The 20,693-nt window shown below is 38.7% G+C and overlaps 1 protein-coding gene across 1 annotated transcript in view; it reads right to left on the bottom strand.

Moving 5' to 3' along the window:
* The window catches only part of LOC109927256 (neuronal PAS domain-containing protein 3), a 1,144,266-nt gene that overhangs the window by 812,150 nt on the left and 311,423 nt on the right, over positions 1–20,693 (bottom strand). Inside the window, exon 4 of the mRNA XM_048600392.1 lies at positions 19,880–20,124. Coding sequence (XP_048456349.1) covers positions 19,880–20,124 — 245 coding nt within the window. The remainder of the gene's footprint in view (positions 1–19,879; positions 20,125–20,693) is intronic.

A 20,693-nucleotide genomic window follows, 5' to 3' on the forward strand; every position in this document is an offset into this window, starting at 1 on the left:
TCAGCCTCTCTGCTCCTATGATGCTGCTTGGCCTGCTGTGTTCATCCAGCCCTGCACCTTGTTGTCTCGGATTCTCCAGCATCTGCAGTTCCTACTATATCTGGCATTTTCCTAGCTATTGTTTGATTCATAGGAAACCTCTGTACCCACTTTGAATGTCACATTATGTATCTGCTGCCAACTAAATTCTAAAAAAAATCTATATGCACCTTTTGCTCACTCTCCAGCTGGCCATTTTGGTGGTTGCAAATCTACCGGTGGCAGCTGCTTCTTTTTTTCCTATGTCACATACTCTAAGCATTGATCATGAAGGTCACATCGCAACTGCAATCTGTAACTTTCAGGAATTCCAACTCCAGCTCCAAATATACTCTTTATAAACTGACAACTCATATTTATGGGAGGTGATGAGTTAATGGTAATGTCCTCAGACTAATAGTGCAGCACAACTAATATTGCACAGTCCCAGACTAGGGGACGTAAGTTTAATTCCCGTCTTGGCAGGTGATGAATTTCAAATTCAATAAAAATCTGAAATTAAAAAGCTGGTCCTATGTTGACCATGTAACCATTGTCAAAGCTGAGCATCATGGATGCTTCAAAAATGGAATGATGTGAGGAAAAAGACAAAGCTAAGGGCACTTTACAAATGCTGCATGCACTTACTAACAAGGTTAACAATCCAAAAATCATTTGGAGGTATCATTTAATTGCCATTCTGGAAAAATGGCTGCATGGTGAAAGTGAATGTTCAAGGATATTCAATGTTTAGGAGACGCAGACAAGGAAAAGGAGGTGGCGTTGCACTGAAAAGGATAGGATCTCTACATTAGTAAGGGAGGATTTCTGATCTAAAGGACAATATGTGAAATTTACATGAATGGAGCTAAGAAACCAATGACAGCAGACATTGGTTGGAAACATTTATAAGCCACCGAATAGTAGTGTTAGTGTGGAGCATGATCTTAACCAGAAGCATGTAGCAAGGGCAGCATAGGTCATTTCAAGCTGCATTTAGACTGGGTAAACCAATTGAGCACTGAAGCTGTGGAAGACAAGCTCTGGAGTGTCTTAGGGATTATTTTCCAGAGCAGTATGTTGAGGAGCCATCCACAAGACATGCAATTTTAACTCTGTTAATTAGCCCATTTCATTATACAACTATAATCTATTGTAAAAGGACGTTTAGCGACGAATGACGTCAGTGCGAAAGAATTGTACATTATGTTTTAAAGTGAGGTAGTTCATTCTGAAACAAGGATGTTACATTTGAATACGGGAAATTATGAAGGCGTGAAGCACAAATTAGCCGAGGTAAACTGGGAAAATACATTAAAAGGTATGACTGTACACAGGTAATTGGATACTCTGAAGAAACTATTACATGGCTTATGGCACTTATATTCCTTCAAGTTGCAAAACAAGTCAAAAAAATTCAGTCAGTTTTGGCTAACAAGGAAGTTTAGGTTGTACAAAATTAAAAGAAAAGGCCTATAAAGGCAAAAATATCAGTGATTGAGTATTGGGGGGTTTATAAAATGCAACAAAGGAGGACCAAGAAACTGATAAGGGAGAATAGAGTATGAATGCAATCCAACAAAAATTCATAAATACTGATTCAAAAGCGTCTATAGATACATAAAAAGGAAATGTTTGGCTAAAACAAAAATAAGTCCATTATGGGCAGTCAGGAGAATGTATAATGGAGAATAGATGAATGACAGAGAAGCTAAATGATTAGTTTGAATCTATTTTCACTAAGGAAGATACCTGTACTGTACCAGTGCTATGGATCCAAGTGGGCAGGGAGATTGAGGAGTTGAAGGAAATTAGCATCATTAAGAAGGTTGTACTGGAGAAATTAATGGGGCTGAAAGGTGATAAATTCCCAGGACCTAATGGTCTACATCCCAGAATGTTGAAGTCAATGGCCACAGTGACGGTCAATGCATTGGAGGTTATCTTCCAAAATTCTATGGGTTTTTTTTTCCTTTATTCATTCAGTGGATGAGGGCATTGCTGGCTAGGCAGCATTTATTGCCCCTCCCTAATTGCCCAGATGGCAGTTAAGAGTCAATCACATTGCTGTGGGTCTGTCGTCACATGTAGGCCAGACCAGACAAGGATGGCAGTTTCCTTCCCTAAAGGCCATTAGTGAACCAGATGGGTTTTTCCCCGACAAACAACAATGGATTCACGGTCATCATTAGATTCTTAATTCCAGATATTTATTGAATTCAAATTCCACCATCTGCCACAACCCAAGTCCCCAGAACATTATCTGGGTCTCTGGATTAACAGTCCAGTAATAATATCACTAGGCCATTGCTTCACCCTGATTCTGACATGATTCCTGCAAATGTCACCCCACTATTTAAGAAGGGAACGAGACAGAAACAGAGAACTACAGAACTGTGAGCCTGGCATTAGTCAGGAAAATGCTATAATCTATTATAAAAGATGGAATAAACAGAAACCTCATTTATAATGATCTGCTTGGACGTAGCCAGAATGGAACTGCAAATGGGAAAACATGTAAAACAACCTTGTGTGAAATTTTTGAATGTCACCAACAAAATTAATAGAGGAAAGCCAACGGAAGTAGTACACTTCAATTTTTCAGAAGTCTTTTGACAAAGACCCATAGGAAGTTGGTTAGAAAAATTTAAAGGATAGGAAGTAATGTACTGATATAGATTAATGGCTGACACATAAAGAACAGCGGGAATAATTGGTCATTCTTGCATTGGCAGGCTGTGACTAGTTAGGTACCGCAAAGATCAGTACTTGGGTTCCAGCTGTTCATGATATATGTCGATGATTTGGACATCAAATGTAATATTTCCAAACTTGTGGTTAATGCAAAACTAAATGGGAATGCATGTTGAGGAAGATGTAAAGCACCTTCAAGAGGAATGGGCATGATCATGGTAGATGCAATGCGATTTTTAAAAAAAATCGTTAGGTTAGGTTGTTGACTTGCTCGTCGAGCTCGTAAGTATGCGAACAAACTTACCAGCTCAACGAGCAAGTCAACAACCGCATCAACAGTCCGAGCTACAAATCTTCTGAAAAACTTTGAAATTATTAGGTTGTCCACTCTGGCAGGAGAAACAGACGCTCATTTTATTTCTTAAACAGGAAGACATTGGAAAGTGTAGATGTACTCAGACTTTGTAAACAAGTCACTGAAGGTTAACATACAGCCTTTATTGCAAAAGGACTTGAGTTTGGAAGTCTTGCTTCAATTATATAGGTGCTTGGTTAAACTACACCTGGAGTACTCTCTTCAGTTTTGGTCAGAGGTGCAACAAAGGTTCATCAGGTTCCTGGGATAACAGGGCTTTCATATGAAGAGAGACAGGGTAAATTGAGCTTGTATTCTCTAGAGTTTCAAAGACTGAGAGGTGATTTCATGGAAATTTATAAAATATTTAAAGGGAGGACAGTGTACATGTAGGTATGGTCTTTTTCCCGGTTGGGATACCTAGAACCAGAGGGCACAATTTAAAAATAAGGGGGTGCCATTTAGGTCCAAGATGAGGAGAAATTACTTTACTCAAAGGGTTCTGAAACTTTGTAATTCTCTGTTACAGAGGACTTTGGAAGCTCAGTCTTTGAGTATGTCAAAGGTAGAGGTTGATTTCTGATCGTCAGTGATGTACAGAGTTATAAGGATTGGTTGGGTAAAAGACATTGAGCGCTTCAATCAGTCATGATCGTATTCAATGGCAAGCGGCCTCAATGGGGTAAATAGTGTGCTTTTGCTCCTATGTTCCTGTTGTCAATTGTAAATCTCCATCTGGTTCACTAGTTTCCTTTTAGAAAGAAATTTGCCATCCTTACCTACTCTGGCCTGTATGTGCCTCCAAACCCACACCAATGTGATGAGCTTTTAACTGTCCTCTCAAATAGTCTAGACGCAACTCCATTCAAGAGCTATCTGGGATGCAAAAAAAATCTGTTCCCCAGCCTGTGCTGCCCACATTCCATGAATGACTATAAAGAAAAAACTGAAGCATAAAAGTGAGAAAATTTCAAAGTCTATTCGCTCTGTTGGTGACTAAACTGTAATTTAGGTGGATATCCTTGCCAATAAAAGGTTCTTGTCAGTTATCCTACCAATGAATTCTGCTCTAACCAGCAACTCAGTTACATGTGAAAAGAAAATTAAATTTTTCCTGTTGGTCTCTACCTCGGATGGAGGAATTGATATCAACATTAAATTCAGATCTTTACACTATCAAATGCAATGTCATATTGATAAGCTGACAAACGCAAAGCTCATCTCTGCAGCTAAAGTAGGTACTGAAAATAACCATCAATGGGCTATGATAAATTTTGATTATGAAACTACAATCATATTAATGAAAACTTCTTACACTCAAAAAAATACTCAGTATAATTTTGCTCACTGGCACTCAGGGAGTGTGAAATAAATGCAGTATGTTTCTCTTTACATGATCCAACACAAGATCACAGCTCCTTATCTCAGAATAATCTTTTGGGTTATGTTGTATGTACAAACAAAGTAACATTTGCCAATTTATTTTTAGACAATTGAATACTGTGTCACACATCCTTGTCCAGTCACACAGAGCACCCTCAATAATTGGCTGAATGGCTCTGTTCAGTAGTGTAAAGATTCATACAAACGGCAAAAAAAGTAGGCCACTTGGCCTTTTAAGCCTGCTCCACCATTCAATTGGTAATCAAGAATCTAGCTACCACTGTCTTAAAAATATTTAAAGAATAAAAATGTTTCCTCATCTTTGTTTTAAATAAGTCACGCTTTATTTTCCAATTATTGTCCATAGTTCTAGATTCTTTCACAAGAGGAAACATCCTTTTCAAACCTACACAGTCAAGTCCCTTCAGGATCTTATGTTCTTCAATTAAATCACCTCTGACTCTCTTAAAAACTAGAGAAAGTAGAACTAGAACTAACCTGTCTAGCCTTTCCTTATAAAGGCAATCTGCTTATTCCAGGTATTAGTCCTGTAAACCTTCTCCAAAAAGCTGCCAATGCTTTATCGTTCTTCCAAAAGTATGATGGCCAGTACTGTACACAGTACTCCAGATGTGGTTTCACTAATGCACTGTGTAACTGAAACATAACCTCCTACTCTTTGCATTCAATTACTCTCGCAATAAAACATAACATTGTATTGGCTTTTCAGATTACTTGCTGTATTCTTATTGATAAAACCACGTTTGCTTCACCTGATTGCCTCCAATTTATATAAATGCACTGCCATAACATCTTTAGTAATAGCTTCTAACATTTTCCTAATGACAGATGTTAAGCCAACTGGCCTGTAGTTTCCTGCTCTCTGCCTCCCTTCCTTTTAAATAAAGGAATTAGATCAGTTATTTTTCCAATTGAAAGGATCCTTCCCTGAATCTCATGATTTTTGGAAAACTAAAATCAATGTATCAATTACTTCATTAGCTACTTCTTTTAAGATCCTTATATGAAATCCATCAGGACTCAGGGACTTGTCAACAAACAGTCCTAACAATTTACAAGCAGTACTTCCTTGGTAATTGCAATTTTCTTGAATTTCTCCATCCCTTTCAATTCCTGATTTACAACTATTCCAGGGATGTTATTTGTATCCTTTTCTAATGAAGACCAATTCTCCTGATCCTCCATTGCAAATTTTCCAAACTCATTTTCTATCAGGCCAATGCTAACTTTGTTAACTTTACTTTTTTAAATATCTGAAGAAAATTTTCCTTTGTGTTTTTGGCTAACTATCTCTTGCACCGGATGTTTTGCTCCTTAATGATCTTTGAGGAATTCTTTGCATTTTTAGTATTCTGTCCAATCCCTGCCACCTCTGTTTGCACAATTATGTATCTTTTTTCTGAGACTCTGATGCTATCCTTAACATTTTTAGTTAATCAGATGGCAAGTCTGTCCCTTAGAACTTCTTTTGTTAAACTGTTACTATCTGCACTTTCTGGAATATTACCTTAAATGTTTATCACTGCATCTCAATTGACATATCCCTTAAACCTAAACTGCATGTTCACTTCGCTGGCTCTGCTTTCATGCCCTCATAACTGTCCTCGTTTAAGTTTGACATCTTAGTCTTGAATCCATGTTTCTTTCCCTTAAACTGTATGCAAATTTCACTTATATTATAGTCACTAGTACCCAGGAACACAACCATTATGAGGTCAGTAATTAATTCTCATTCGTTGTTCAATACTCGGTGCTAGTACAGCCTGTTCTCTGGTTTGTGCTGTAACATGGTGGTCTAAGAAACATGAATTCCTTAACACTAGACTACATTTTCACATCTAACTTTTCCAGTATCCATGCAAATTAAAATCCCTTGTGATACTCGATTCACACTTGTGACAAGCTCACATTATCTCTTCACTGAAACTTGTCCTACCATGTTGTTACTATTAGGGGGACTGTAAACAACTCCCATAAGTGGTCGCTTGCCTTTATGATTTCTCATCTCTACCTTCTGTATCCTGATTTCCTGAATTTAAACCATCCCTCTCTATTATGCTAATATCATCTTTAATTAACAGAACCACCACTCCACCCTTTCTTCATGTCCAGTCCTTCCTAAATGTCCTATACCCTTCAATATTGAGGTGCCAGTTTAAGTCATCCTGCAGCCACGACTCAGCAACAGGTACCTGATCAGAATTATTTCTTAATTTGTTTACTTGTTCATCTGTTTTGGTTTGAATGCTATGTGCCTTAAGTTTTGTCCTTTCACTATTTTTGTAACCTCTAGTCTTCCCTGATTTGCTTTTAGATCTGCAATTTCTGTACTTTCCTGTCATTGTTATTATTTCCCATATTAATTCCTTCCTCTGTTCCTTTTCCTTACTCTTTGACACATCACATCTCCCCAAATTTGGGCCTTTATCTCTGAATCGAATTCGTTCAATGGATACAATAAGGTTATCACATTTGGCATGAATTTAAAATAGTAATTCACTGAGGCCAAAAAAATGACCTTATGTGCCATCATTTTCTTCCTTGTGACCGAAATAGTGCAGTTTTGAAAGCTATTACATTTGTCAGCATTTTCATGAAATTCATACTTTTCCAAAAAACGGTGCAGCTTTTCCACCTCATCTTCAACGACCTGCCTGTTCAGAGCTGAAATAAGCATGTCATTTAAATAGCAACTTACTCCCTGAATTTGTCGCAATAGATAATTTATTAACCCTCAAAATTCTAGGTGTTTAAGAAACAGAAAACTGAAATAAAACTGAATTAAACCTTTTCTGTATATGACTTAGACTCATTGTTTAACTTAATTTGCAGATAGGCTTTTGTCAGATCTAATTTTGAAAAATATCTGGCCTTCTGACAACATTGAGAACAAATTCGCCACATTTGGCCAAGTATCAGGTTGTTACATTCTAGAACCTGATTTATAATTTATGATTACCTTATAATTCCCACATTTTCATATAAAACCATCTGACTTTGGTGCTACCATTACGGGAAGAAACCAATTACTAGTTCAGAGATAATGCACTCAGTTTCAAGTCTTTTTAGCTTTCACTTTACTTTATCCCTCAAAACAGAGGATACTGAATGAGGCCTATAGCAAATAGGTCTTGCAATCCTCTGAACCCCTACGTTGATTTTACATTCTTGAAACCGCAAACTGTTTCTACTTAATACCTGAGGCTACTTTGTAATCATGCTCTCTTGCATTGTAAGTTTTGTTTCTGTGTTAAAAACTTGTTTAGGTTTAACTTAAGTGCTGCAAACCGGTTTCTTCTTAACAAGGTGGGTTCTTCCCCTTTCTCTACAAGGATCAGCAATTTTGCACATTGCTCCTTATAAATGACTAGAAATAGCACATTTTCCATTATGGGGATTTTCTATTTTCCATTGTTTCACAATTCTACTTGTTATTTCTCCAGCTCTTGCTAATTCTATACCACTTCAAGGATCAGGCTCACAGGTGCCCCTTTGTTGGGATACATGTTTACTGAAACTACATCCAATGCTTTCTGGACTGAAATGTGGATTTTCACTGGACATCTTATGCTTTGGATCATATGGGTTTCACTGATCCTTCATCGATATGGTGCTGTTCAATAGCAAGTGCAAGTGACTGCCATTTCCTCCAGATATTCTTGATTTACGTTCTTCTAACATGCTTTAGCAAGGTGTCTCTTTTTACAGTTGTAGAAATCTGCCTTCAGAAATAGATGCTTCTGTTCTCATGTTAACCTAAGTACCAGTAACCAGATATTGTCATACCATTGTAGGGTGGCAGTGTCCTGCTGGTATTGTCATTGAGCTATTAATCCAAAGGTGCAGGCTAATGCTCTGGTGACATGGTTTGAATCCCATTTTGGCAGCCGGTGAAATCTGAATTCAATGAAAATCTGGAATTAAAAAGCTGGTCTAACGGTGACCATGTAACCACTGGTGATTAAACACTGTCATAAAACCCCATCTGATTCACTAGTTTCCTTCAGGCTTAGTCAGTGACGCAATATCCCATGAACAAAGTGAAGAAAAACTGCTGATAACTGCCTTCATTGAAGCTTTTGATTTACTGTATTTGCTTCAGCAAACAAATTGCCTGTTGTTAAATCCGGCTTCTCTCGAGTCACACTTTGTCATGTCCATAGATAATGCTATTTGGCAAACTATATTGAAGTCAACTTTAACAATATCAGTGAATGTGATCACTTTTAAACCATATAAATCTATCCTGCACTTCTCTCTCTTGGAAATCTCCAAAATTACATCAACTGGACACCTTTTCAAAACCAAAACAAACTCTTCAATATCCTCAATGGGCAAACTACTTCCTTGATCCAAACTGACAGCTTTTAACCAGCTGACAGCTGGAGATTGAGTATTGGGCAAGCTTATACAAAATTTCTGACAGCCACATGTTTTTTGGTTCAGAAAGAGTGAGAAAATACTTTAGCACTTTGCGTCCTGCTTCGGTCAAAAGATCACACTTTTCCTTTCCCACACTGCCTGATTCACAACTGGATTATCAGGACCTTCACTGATAGCTTTAGCAGTGAATAACATTTCAAGCTGCTCTAAATATGCATCAAAAGACTCTCAGTCATGAATGAACTCTCCCAAATGCCCAATAATATATATTCATGCAGCCATTTTTGAATTCTGTTGACCTAAGTGTACAGCAAGTGTATCTAGATTTCTAAGTCTATTTCTCAGCAAAACAAAACAAAACCTTAAGAACAACTAAAATTCCTTTGCTTGTTTGCTGGAAGATTCTCCAACAAAATTTGTTCAGCCAAAGAACTTACAACTCTATTCATTGCCAGATTTTAATATCTTTGTAGGACAGGAAAGACTGCTGCTTATGCTTGGAGTTCTAATATATGACTGAAATTGGTTTATTCTGCCTTGATTGTACACATGCATATACAGATAGTCACATTACACCCTCCATAACCTTCAGCTCCATCAAAACTCTCTTGTCCAATGTTACCGTACGGACAAGTCCATCCACTCCGTGCTCACTAACTCATATTTGATCCATGCTAAATAACATTTTGATTTCAAGATGCTTTTCAAATTCTACTGTATCTTTCTACTTATCTCCAATCCTAAAGCAATGAAATATCTAAATTCTTCTAATTCTGGACTTCTTTGCATCACTCATTTTAATCATACCACCAATGCAGATTGTGCCTTCAGTTGCCAAGGTTCTAAACTCTGGAATTGCCTTGTTAAATGTACTTGGTTCTGCACAAGATTTTACTCCTTGAAGGCACTCCACAAGGAGTACTTTCATGATGTTTTTGGTCATTGCCCTAATATCAGTTTATTTGTCTCCTGTGAACCACCTTAGAACGTTTTATTATAAAGCATATTACTTCAACTTGCTATTTGCTCTCAATTGCATTTACATTGTAACTTGAGATTTTTCTTTTTGCCCCCAACGTGATCAATGTCAACAATGACAACAGTGACCGTGTATTCTACAATATTGTACAATGCCACTCAGCATACAACTGCATTTCATGAAGATATCAACAGCCTGGTTTGATGGACAGAAACTGGCAAATGGAATTCAATCCAGAGAAGTAATGTATTTTAAGACGACCAATAAGGAAGGGGAATGGTATGATTGTGAGAAGTGTAAAGGAAGAGACGGACCTTAGAATAAAGATCACTGAATGTCATGGGATAGATAGGTAAGCTGGTGAAGAAGCCATACAGGATACCTTCCTTTCTTAGCAAGACCTACAGTATAAAATCAGGGAACTTATGCTAAAACTATATAAGTCACTTGTTCGATTATAGCTGGAATATTGTGTATATCTCTGATCTCTATTATAAGGATGCAATCATACTAAAGAGATGACAGTAAACATTTACAAAGATGTTAGAAGCAATGGAGAATTTTAGTAATAACAAAAAATTGAATAGACTGAGGTTATTTTCTTTGGAACAGAAGAGACAACATGAAGTTTTAATTGAGGTGCAGAAATTTGAGGGGCCTAGACACATGTATAGGAATAACCTATTCCCTCTGGCAGAGCAGTCAATAACCAGAGACACAGATTTAGGGCACTTGTTTGAATGATTAAAGAGCAGTTGAGGAGAAACCCTTTCACCAAGAGGTGAAATTTGCAGAAAATTATAATAGTACTTAAGTTGCTAATCAAATTAAGCAATACTGCATATCAATCATAGCAAATGGTATTTATTTGAAACAAATTTAACTCTGCACACCTTAGGTAAGTAGAGATATAGAAGGAATCATACACATCATGCTAGATGCTTGTAGCTCATCTAATGAAACATCACTTGCTGCAGCAGGACTCCAAGGCAGGTTATGAATGATGATAGCAATGACAGCAAGAGGGCTCCTGCTTCTCACTAGTCAGACATTTTCCTTGGTTAAGCATCTGTACACCAAAAACTTAAAACATTTCCATGTTACAGACATATGTCACCTGAAATTGTTCAATGCAAATTAGAGGATATCAAAGGGTCTTGCATCATATAGAGTAACCAGAGACACTAATTTATCAGCATCGGCAAATGAGTAGCCTATAGATATGGGAGGACACTATGTTGGGGATCTGATAATACTGTAATATTAACTTAAATAGTTTCTGCAGTATTTTTGAGAGCCCAATTGTTTGAGAAAAGTTTTAAATTTATGTTGGAGAGGGAAGTTTAACATATCAAGGAAAAGGGATTCATGACTTTGGAAACAATGTGGAAAGGGATTTTAGCATCTGGCAAAATTGGAGATAGCCCTGAGGTCAAGCAATCATTAACACACAGTTGAGAAACTCGTGAGCAAATGAGTGTTCTTTGGATCTAGGAGATGAAGGAGAAAGTGAGGAGGCGGATCCTCGAAATTAGAAAACTGAGGAGCTGATTATTGGAGGGGAGGAAAGCAGTATTGGAGATAATTAGGAATTTGGCAATAAAATAGAGAACATATAGCATGGCATAATGGAAATCATGAATTCAAATCTCACCATGACAGCAGGAAGATTGAAATTTAGTTAACTAAATAAATAAGGAATAAAAAAGCGAGCAATAGTGAACATGATCATACCATACTATTATCAAAAAGCAAATGCACTGTCGTTATTCTGTTAGACCTAAATGTAACTCCAGATCACAGGAAATGGTAAATTCTTAACTGTTCTCTTAAATGCCCTACAAGCATTGCACCAAACTGCCACAAGAAACAATAAAGCTAGATGCACCATTGGGCATCAGCTTAGGAACTGGATATGAGAAAGACGAATCCTGCCCAACTGGCGCTGTAAAGTACTCCCCATTAACATGTAGGGACTTGGGAAAGTATGCCATATTGTGGTTAAGCATGACTTAATCATATTCTCAAGAATCATCCCTTCCAGGCTCCTCCATCACTATTCCTAGGTGTGTCCTGTCCAACAGATATACCAGATGTGGTGTATTGTGTATATAGGTCAAAAGGAAGTGGTTTGGAAGTCCTTAACATTTCCTTTGAGCCTTATGAAGTCTAATGATACTGGACCAAAAATAGGCATCAGGAAAATCTTTCTGGTTACTGGCTATCATCTGCCCTTAGTTGATGATCGACAGTCCTCCATGTTCAGTAGCCCTTCAAAGAAGCAGAGAGTTGCAAAGGCAAAGAATTTACTCTGGGAGGATGACTTCAATGTTCAGCACCAAAAGTAGCATCATCATATTATCACTCACTGAGCTGGTTGAATCCTGAAATGATATAGCTACTATAGAGGACCTGCACCAGATAGTGAGAGACAATATAAAATCCTACTCAACCTTGTCCTCACCAAACTACCAATGGCTTATCTATCTATCCATAACAGGAGTCTCTGCACAATCCATACACAGACTAAGACCCAGCTTCAGACTGAACACACATGTCACTATTTTGAGTGACACTATCGCCATACTAAAGGTTCAAAACTGATCTGGCAGCTTAAAACTAGACATCCATGAGATATTGTGAACCATCAGCAGCAGCAGAATTGCAATCAATCCAAAATCTGTAATCTCATGATCTGAAATATCCCTCCCCCTACTATTCTCATAAAGTCAAGGAATGAATTATTTTTTTAAGGCTGAGACAGGACTCAAGGTTGACCACCTACTGCTTCAACTACCCAACTCCTGCCTCAGATGGCATACTCATGTGTTCCTGACTGAAGACAGCCTTGAGCTTTTCTCACATCCCACCTTAGGCTGAAGGATAGAAATCCTTATTTCTTTCTTCCCCAGCCACCCTAGGAAGTGACAGTGCAAGTCCTGGAACCAATAGCCCTCTAAGCATAGAACAAATAAGTTTCACCAACACTAGATGGTGGTCCCACCTTGGCACAGTGCATGGAAGGTACTGAAACACAGGGAATGTGTATCTTAGAGATGTAAAAGTAGTCAATTCTGTGCTTTGACTCCAGGCAAAACATGCAAGTCCCTCCCTCGTCTCTCTCTCTCTCTTCCCCTGCACATTTAAAGGTCTGTAAACCCTTGCTTCTGTCAATGACCCCCTAAACTCTCTGCAGTCAGGTCAATAAATTCTACCTGCCAGGGATAGAGTTGGTGACCACATCTGGACACCAGCTGACTTTTGACATTTATTTCCTGAAACCATTGATCTCATGATATCATGTTCTAAATGAGACTGTTGATATCCTTAATTGTCACAGTTCCTTCAAACAATCTGAGGAATTTGAATTCGTGTTTTGCTGTTCCCTTTCTTTGAAGGGAGCTGTTGAAATTTCATATCACATTTTAAGGTTGATTCTAAGGGACCACTGGGGTTGTGCAAATGAAATTTTCAGCAGCTGATGACCTTAAATCCCATTGCTAACATTTTACAGCAAAGGCAGAAGGCATCTGTGACAACATATGACACTAATATAAATGGATCACCCTGAGCATTAGTTTAATATACTTCCTTTGTTCACCAGGGCAATCATAAAGGCCAGCAACTAAAGGGGCAACATCTATGTTTTGTCAATTTCTCTGGATAGTTCAACGGGTGAATAGTCAGGGTTATTTTTTCTCCAGGATAGTGGAATCCAAAACTAAAGGGGCATAGGTTTCAGTTGAGAGGGGAAAGATTTAGAAGGGACCTAAGGGGCTACTTTTTCACTCAGAGGGTGGTGCATGTATGGAATGAGCTGCCAGAGGAAGTGGTGGAGGCTGGTACAATTACAACATTTAACAGGCATCTGGATGGGTACGTGAATAGGAAGGGTTTAGAGGGCTATGGGCCAAATGCTGGCAAGTGGGACTAGATTAATCTGGGATATCTGGTCGGCATGGACGTGTTGGACCAAAGGGTCTATTTCCATGCTCTATAGCTCGATGACTGTGACTCGATGACTCATGGAGGTGTTGACAAATGTCCATCAATGAAAGTACCTAATAAGGTCCCTCAAAGACCTCTCAAAAATCATGCATAGTGCAGAGCACCGGCACAGTTTCTCACTTGGGTGCAGTTGAAATCTCCACTCCCCACGATACTAAGCAAAATGCAGACATCCACATTAATGGAGCTGAGAAGAGCAGACACTTCTTCAAGCAATCTCACACGCTGTAGCCCAGTCTGTACAGCATACACATTCATGTTCCTGGTCGGATGAGGCAGTCAAACTGGAACAAGCTCCTTGACCACTAAAATCTCCAACTAAAAATTTAGACCCAACTAGATAGCGATTCTGCCAGGGTTTGTCACAAATAAACGTACGAAGATTTTCTGCAGCAAAAAGCAACTCTGAGTTGCTGCTGAGGTGCTGAGTCTCCTGCTTGGGGAGGAAGGGTGAGCCATTGATGTACCTTTGTACCAAATAGTGACCTTCTACCTTCAGACTTTGCAGCAATACATTTATGTGGATCTTCCTTCAAGATGGTGTGTTCTGGTGCAGTATTTCTTCCATCACATATGAGAGCTCAATGATAGCATGCAGTCCCTGTTTATGGAGTGAATGAATCCTCTGCCCTTCTTCCAGGAATTGCCTGTTTTCTATTTGGACCTGATCAAGGTTTGGGAAATAATCACCTTGTACTGAGTGTTCTCTTTTAGGGATTGCCAACTTTGATAAGGGAGCCGCTGCTCAGGAACGTGTTCCTCCATCAGTGATGTGACCAATGGCATGCAGATGAGGGTTCAGAATGCTGGGTGAACGAGACTTTGGGAGAGGCTGGATGATGCCAATTTAATTGCTTGTGAGGGCATTTGTTAACGTCCAGTACACAGACCAATCCATGAAGAACCTCCTAACTGCAGGATCCAGCACTGAAAATGCACAGGGAATCTAAGCAGGCCAGGTGTGCAGTGAACTTCCATTTGTCCAAAACTTGACATTGACCCGAAATAAGAGATTCTCCCTCTTTCCACAATCTGAGTGACCCCAGAAAAATCTTTTCCATGCCCTCCAAAATGGTACAAAGGCATTTGATGCATGGGTTATTGTTTCCTCACTCCTGTTAGCCAGTCAGATGCTTCTTGGCTTAATGTGCTACCTTACAGCAGTAGAGTATTTTCTGGTGAGGGGCTCTCAATGAGGTTTCCTTCCTCTATCCATTGGGTGTCTTGGATGGAAAGTATTGCACACAAATGTCTCATACAAGAGAAGGTTAAGTAAATTCACTGGTGCCAGGCTGCATCATGCTTTTGAAGCCTAAGAAAGTTGAGATTCATATTGAAGGTTTTTGTTTCTTAAAAGGGGCCGCTATTAAAGCTTTGGTTACACACCATCCCCACACTCCTAATCTATGAGCATACTGTGCAGAAGGGGCATGGATAGATCGGAGGGTCTTTTCCTGGACCTGGGAATAGAGGCCATTAACATTGAATCATAAAATCCCTACAGTATGTTGTGGAGGTGCTGGTGTTGGACTGGGATGGAGAAGGTCAGAAATTACATGAGACGAGGTAATAGTTCAACAGATCTAATTGAAAACACAAGCTTTCGGAGCCTAAGGAGGGAAGGTCAGAAAGCATGTGTTTTCAAATAAACCCGTTGGACTATAATCTGGTGCCATTTGATTACTAACCTTCCCTACAGTGTGGAAGCAGGCCATTCAGCCCATTGATTCCACACCAACCCTCAGAAGAATATCCCATCCAGACCCACTCCCCCACCCTATTCCTGTAACACCACATTTCTTTTGGTTAATATACCTAGCCTACACACCCCTGAACACAATAGGCAATTTAGCATAGCCAATCCACCGAATCTGCATATCTTTGGACTTTGGGTGGAAACCCGAGCACCTGGAGGTACAAGCAGCAGGCTCTGGACAGCATCTTAGAACCCATCCGTCAGCCCCCTCTTCCATGGATATGTCCGCACTCTGGTGTACGTCGGGAGGAAACATTGTTGAGAATTGGGAGGCCTGTTAATGTGTTCTCAGTATTCCATATTTGGTATTTCCTGTGTAGGTTAAGACCTCATACAACAGTGTCGCAATATCTGAAAACAGAGGGCTCATCAGAATGATCAAGGTGTGGACTCATGTACCACCCCTTCCATTATCAATGTAGTGTACCAAAAATAAAATAAAAAGTTTTGGTCTTGGAAGGAATGAAAACTTCAAATGGAAGTGGGCAAAGGGATAATACTTATGTGACTCATGAGTAGCTGTTCCATACAGTTAATGTTGGGGCCCTTTGGAGTGTTACTGAACAAAGAGATTGAGGGATGCAGGTGCATAGATCCTTGAAAAGGGAGTCACAGATAGACAGGTCATGAAGATGATGTTTGGCATGCTTGCCTTCGTTAGTCAGAACATTGACTATAGGAATTGGGATGACATATTTGCAGTTAAACAGGACATTAGTGATGCCACTTGTAGAATACCGTGTACAATTCTGGTCCCCCTTCTATGGGAAGGATGTTGTTAAACTTGAGAGGGTGCAGAAAAGATTTACAAAGATGTTGCAAGGATTGGAGAATTTGAGAAATAGGGAGAGACATTTTTCCCTGGAGTATCAGAGGCTGAGGGGTGACCTTATAGAGGTTTATAAAATCATAAGGGGCATGGATAGGTTGAATAGCCAAGGTCTTTTTCCTAGGGTAAGGGAGTAGACAACTAGACAGCATAGGTTTAAGGTGAGAGGTGAAAGATTTAAAAAGGACCAGAGGGGTAACTCTTCCACACAGAAGGTGGTGCCTGTATGGAACGAGCTGCCAGAGGAAGCAATGGAGGCAAGTACAATTACAACATTTAAAAGACATCTGGACAGGTGTATGAATAGGAAGGGTTTAGAGGGATATGGGCCAAATACTGGCAAATGGGATTAGGTCAGATTAGGACGTCTGGTCAGCGTGGACAAATTGGACCTAAGAGTCTGTTTCCGTGCTGTATGACTCTCTGACAGGTGATTGAGATAGCACTGATCTCCAGCTCTCAAATTAAGTTATTAACTGGACATGAAGGGTGGGAGCAGCTTGAATATCCAGGAAGATGAGCCACACCATCTCCCTGCAGGAAGACCAGGTGATGGCCCTCACATGTGCCTGAGAGAAGAACAAAAACTGTTGGTATTAAGATTATGAAAGACTACGAGAAACCACCATAAAAGACAACAGGATAACTGGGATGTGTAAGTGCTATGCCTCTACTCCTCCATTCCACACAAAGCTCCAGGACCAGTAAAGGATCCTCATCTGCCATGGATCATAGCTTTGCCTAATTTACTAATATATGACATCTAACCTGTTGCTTCTCAATAAGCTATCAGAAAATCCTGATAAATTGTTGATTGTTCATATTCGGTAACTGATCACAAACCCTCTAAAATCAACAGCAAGTGGTGTCACTGGCAGGATAGTGGCCTTTAGAGAGTGGTAGACAGAAAAGAATGCATCATTACCCCGAATCAGACTTGATTTTTTTCAGTTTCTGTTCTGGTTTTGTAAGGTTCTTCTGACCAGTTGATTTGCTTTTGTTACAAAGCCCCGCCAGCTTGTCTAACCAGATTAATGTTTTGTTTAAGAGTAGAAAGGAGGATTGGTGAGCGCACTACAGACCATCAACAAGCTGCATACAGTTCATTCTGCAAACCTACAGGAGATAACACATACCAATCTCTTGACCTCCACAGATGCATGGTTTGTTCCTTCATTGTTGCTGGGTCAAAAACCCAGAGCATTTAGTAACAGTATGGTGGTTACACCTACATCAAATGGGTGGCAGCAGCAGTTCATAAGCACTGCTACCCATCACTTTTTTAAGGTCAGTTAGAAATGAGAAACAAATGCTTATCATGCCAAAGATGTTCATTTCCCTGAACAAATTATGAAGAGAGAAAACACCATTCAATCAATCTTTTCTGACCCTTATCATTCCTCATTTAATCCATACTGATTCTAATCCATGAATTTTGTGCCAAGATTCTTGCTAACTACTTATTAGGGTCTTTATTAAGCAGCCTAGTTTTTCTATTATTTTCCTCCTTATCTATAGTCCTTCTAATCTGGAAAGTTTAATTTGCAAATTTAGTCACTTTGCAACCATGGTGATTATAGAAGAGCTCAGTAGGAGCCAATGCCTCATAAAACATCCCACACAACAATTTGAGTCATCCATTTGATTCTCTAAACTGCTTGACCCTATGCCAATTAGAATGTGGTTTAAGAAAAAAATGCAGAGTTTAGTAACTTTGATTCCGCCATAGATCTACTGATAGATGGTAATTGTCGCAGCAACAAAGACAGGAATTGCATGTCAGGACCATGTATAAGCTTGACGCATTTGATAACTCAGGGAATTGTTCACAAAGTTTAAATTGCTGATGGCCAATTACCTGGCTTCTGGAATCCTTTGGAAAAGGTCTCCAGTGCTGAGTTAGAGTCAGAGACTTTGACTGGTTCTAATTTAATTAGCTTAACAGTCTGGAAAAGTTAAACTTAAACTCCATGCTAACACTGATCCACTTAAAATAATGTAGCACCCACAAAAGTAGGACAATAAAAAGAAGTGCACCTTTTCCTTCCTCTGCACCAAATTACACTTTGTACCAGTTTAGCACTTTGTTTATGAAGCACTCAGTTCCCTGATCATTCTATGCTCCCTCGTCTCCCAACTTGTTATTAGCCAAAATTTAGGAATTGTAATTTTCATTCTAAAGTCTAAATCATTGACATAAATTGTGAACATTATTGGTCACAGCTCTGATCCTTGTGGGGTCCAGTTTTCAACTTCTGCCACTTTGGACAGTTACTTTTTAATCCATGCTTTCTGTTTGGAACAGACGAGAAGATTCAATTCCCATATTTAATCCACTAAACTCTACCCAAAGCTACTTGACTATCATTTTGCACTAGCCTCCTTCTCCATACAAACTAATATCAAAGGGTGCAAGCAGTATGCCTAATTTCTGCCCATTTTGGATTTTCCAAAGTGGAAGAATGGAGGGAGCATTCTAATGCTTGGTTTAATTAAGATAGTTGATCGGTTGCATAATCTAATTGAAAAGAAAAATATAGGAAGCAGATGTGCGTGCTCCATTTAGTTAACTGACAGGTTAGGGTTTCTAATAGGGAAGGAGAGGCGGTAGGTCCAGTAACCTTGCATGTGATGGAGAACCCTCACTTCAGTTCAGGGCATTCAATTCTCATTGCTCTCCTGCCCATACTTTGTCCATCCACCACCTGTTTTACATTATGAGATGTCAGCCACTTTCTTCATCAGCATTTTCTACCTTTACATTCGTTAATTAAAGCATGTTCATATAAATTTTCTTCCTGTCCACTTTTATCATATTCCAGAAATTTACTACTGAAAGACAAGAAATCATGAGTGGGTTGCATAATTTCTTGAAAATATACTCCTGATCTGTGTGAGTGTATTATAATGGAATATGTACTCTTTAGAGTACTATTATGAGTTTGATAACTTTATGCATTGTTTAGTGCTTAAAATTCTAGAAGTATCATGTTCAAGTTTAATGTTTATATACAATATAAAAAAAACTAAGCCTCACAAAATTTTAAGTGTGTATTTCACACAATATATTGACAACTGAAACATAATCCATCCCTTGCATTTCTAACCACCAACATACATTTTGGTAAAAACAAAAAGATCTTAAATATTCACAACATAAAGAAACACACTACCATGAAATAAGGCTGATGTACAAAGAGTATACCGGAAAATTCCACCAAAATATACACCATATGTAAATGTAGAGAAAAGATTTAACTATTTGGAATTATATAGTTGATGCTAAAATCTTTTGACACATGTTGAGACATGAGGAAAAGCTGATGATTGCAAGAGAACTAAAAATAAGGCAAACATACTCCTGTATGTTTGTGCACAGACCATCAGATTTACAGTTGTAGTACAGTAGTAGTAAATTAGATCTACTATTCTAATCTGAAATAATTTTCTTACCTTTCACAGATGTGTTAGGTGGGGGACCCTCCATTCTCAAATTCCAGGGAGGGTCACCTAGGTTTGCAAAGTCCCTCATTTTCAAGTAACTAATGGTGAGGCGAATAATTGATGCTTTATCTAATTGGCTTGTAATGGCAGCAGGTAGAGGCAATAGCTTTGCCAATTCGTAGAATTCAAAGTTTTCCTTTCCTCGGCGTGATCGAGCAGCATCTCGAGATTTCTCCTTTCGCAAGGCTTGTAAACTAAGAGAAAAAGAAAGAGTTCAGTGCAGCAGTAGTAAAATTAAAACTTGAATATTTTTGTAATTGTTAAAAACTGTATATTTATGGGACCAAATGCAAATAAAAACAGTTTGTTCAGTATTATCCCACTGATCACCAAACTTTTTTTAAACTGAGAACTATTCTATCAATGCAGTTTATAAAAATAAATAGTTCCAGGAAAATTTATTTTCAGCTGAAATGAGATGCAAAATGAGATGTTAAGGCTAAAATGCATTGCTACTTCTATAAAATATGAGAAATTAGGATGTAGATTTACTCCCAATTCCAGTTAGAGCAATTTGCTAATCCCAATCCTATTAGGATGCACTCAGTTGAAAGTTATGACTTTGCCACAGGAAAATAGAAGAACAAGAGAAATTCAATGAGTTTTTTTGACAATATTTTCAGTTTAGACAATAGAAAGATGTATGACACTGGGTAAGTAAAAGAAATTTAAAGAAATTGAAAGGAGAATGATTTCACTTAAAAGAGAGACTTGAACTGAACATAGCATGAGGAGACAACAAGGTGCAGGGCTGGATGAACAC

The sequence above is a fragment of the Rhincodon typus genome, chromosome 8, assembly GCF_021869965.1.
Source record: "Rhincodon typus isolate 14 chromosome 8, sRhiTyp1.1, whole genome shotgun sequence".
Classification (NCBI taxonomy): Eukaryota; Metazoa; Chordata; class Chondrichthyes; order Orectolobiformes; family Rhincodontidae; genus Rhincodon; species Rhincodon typus.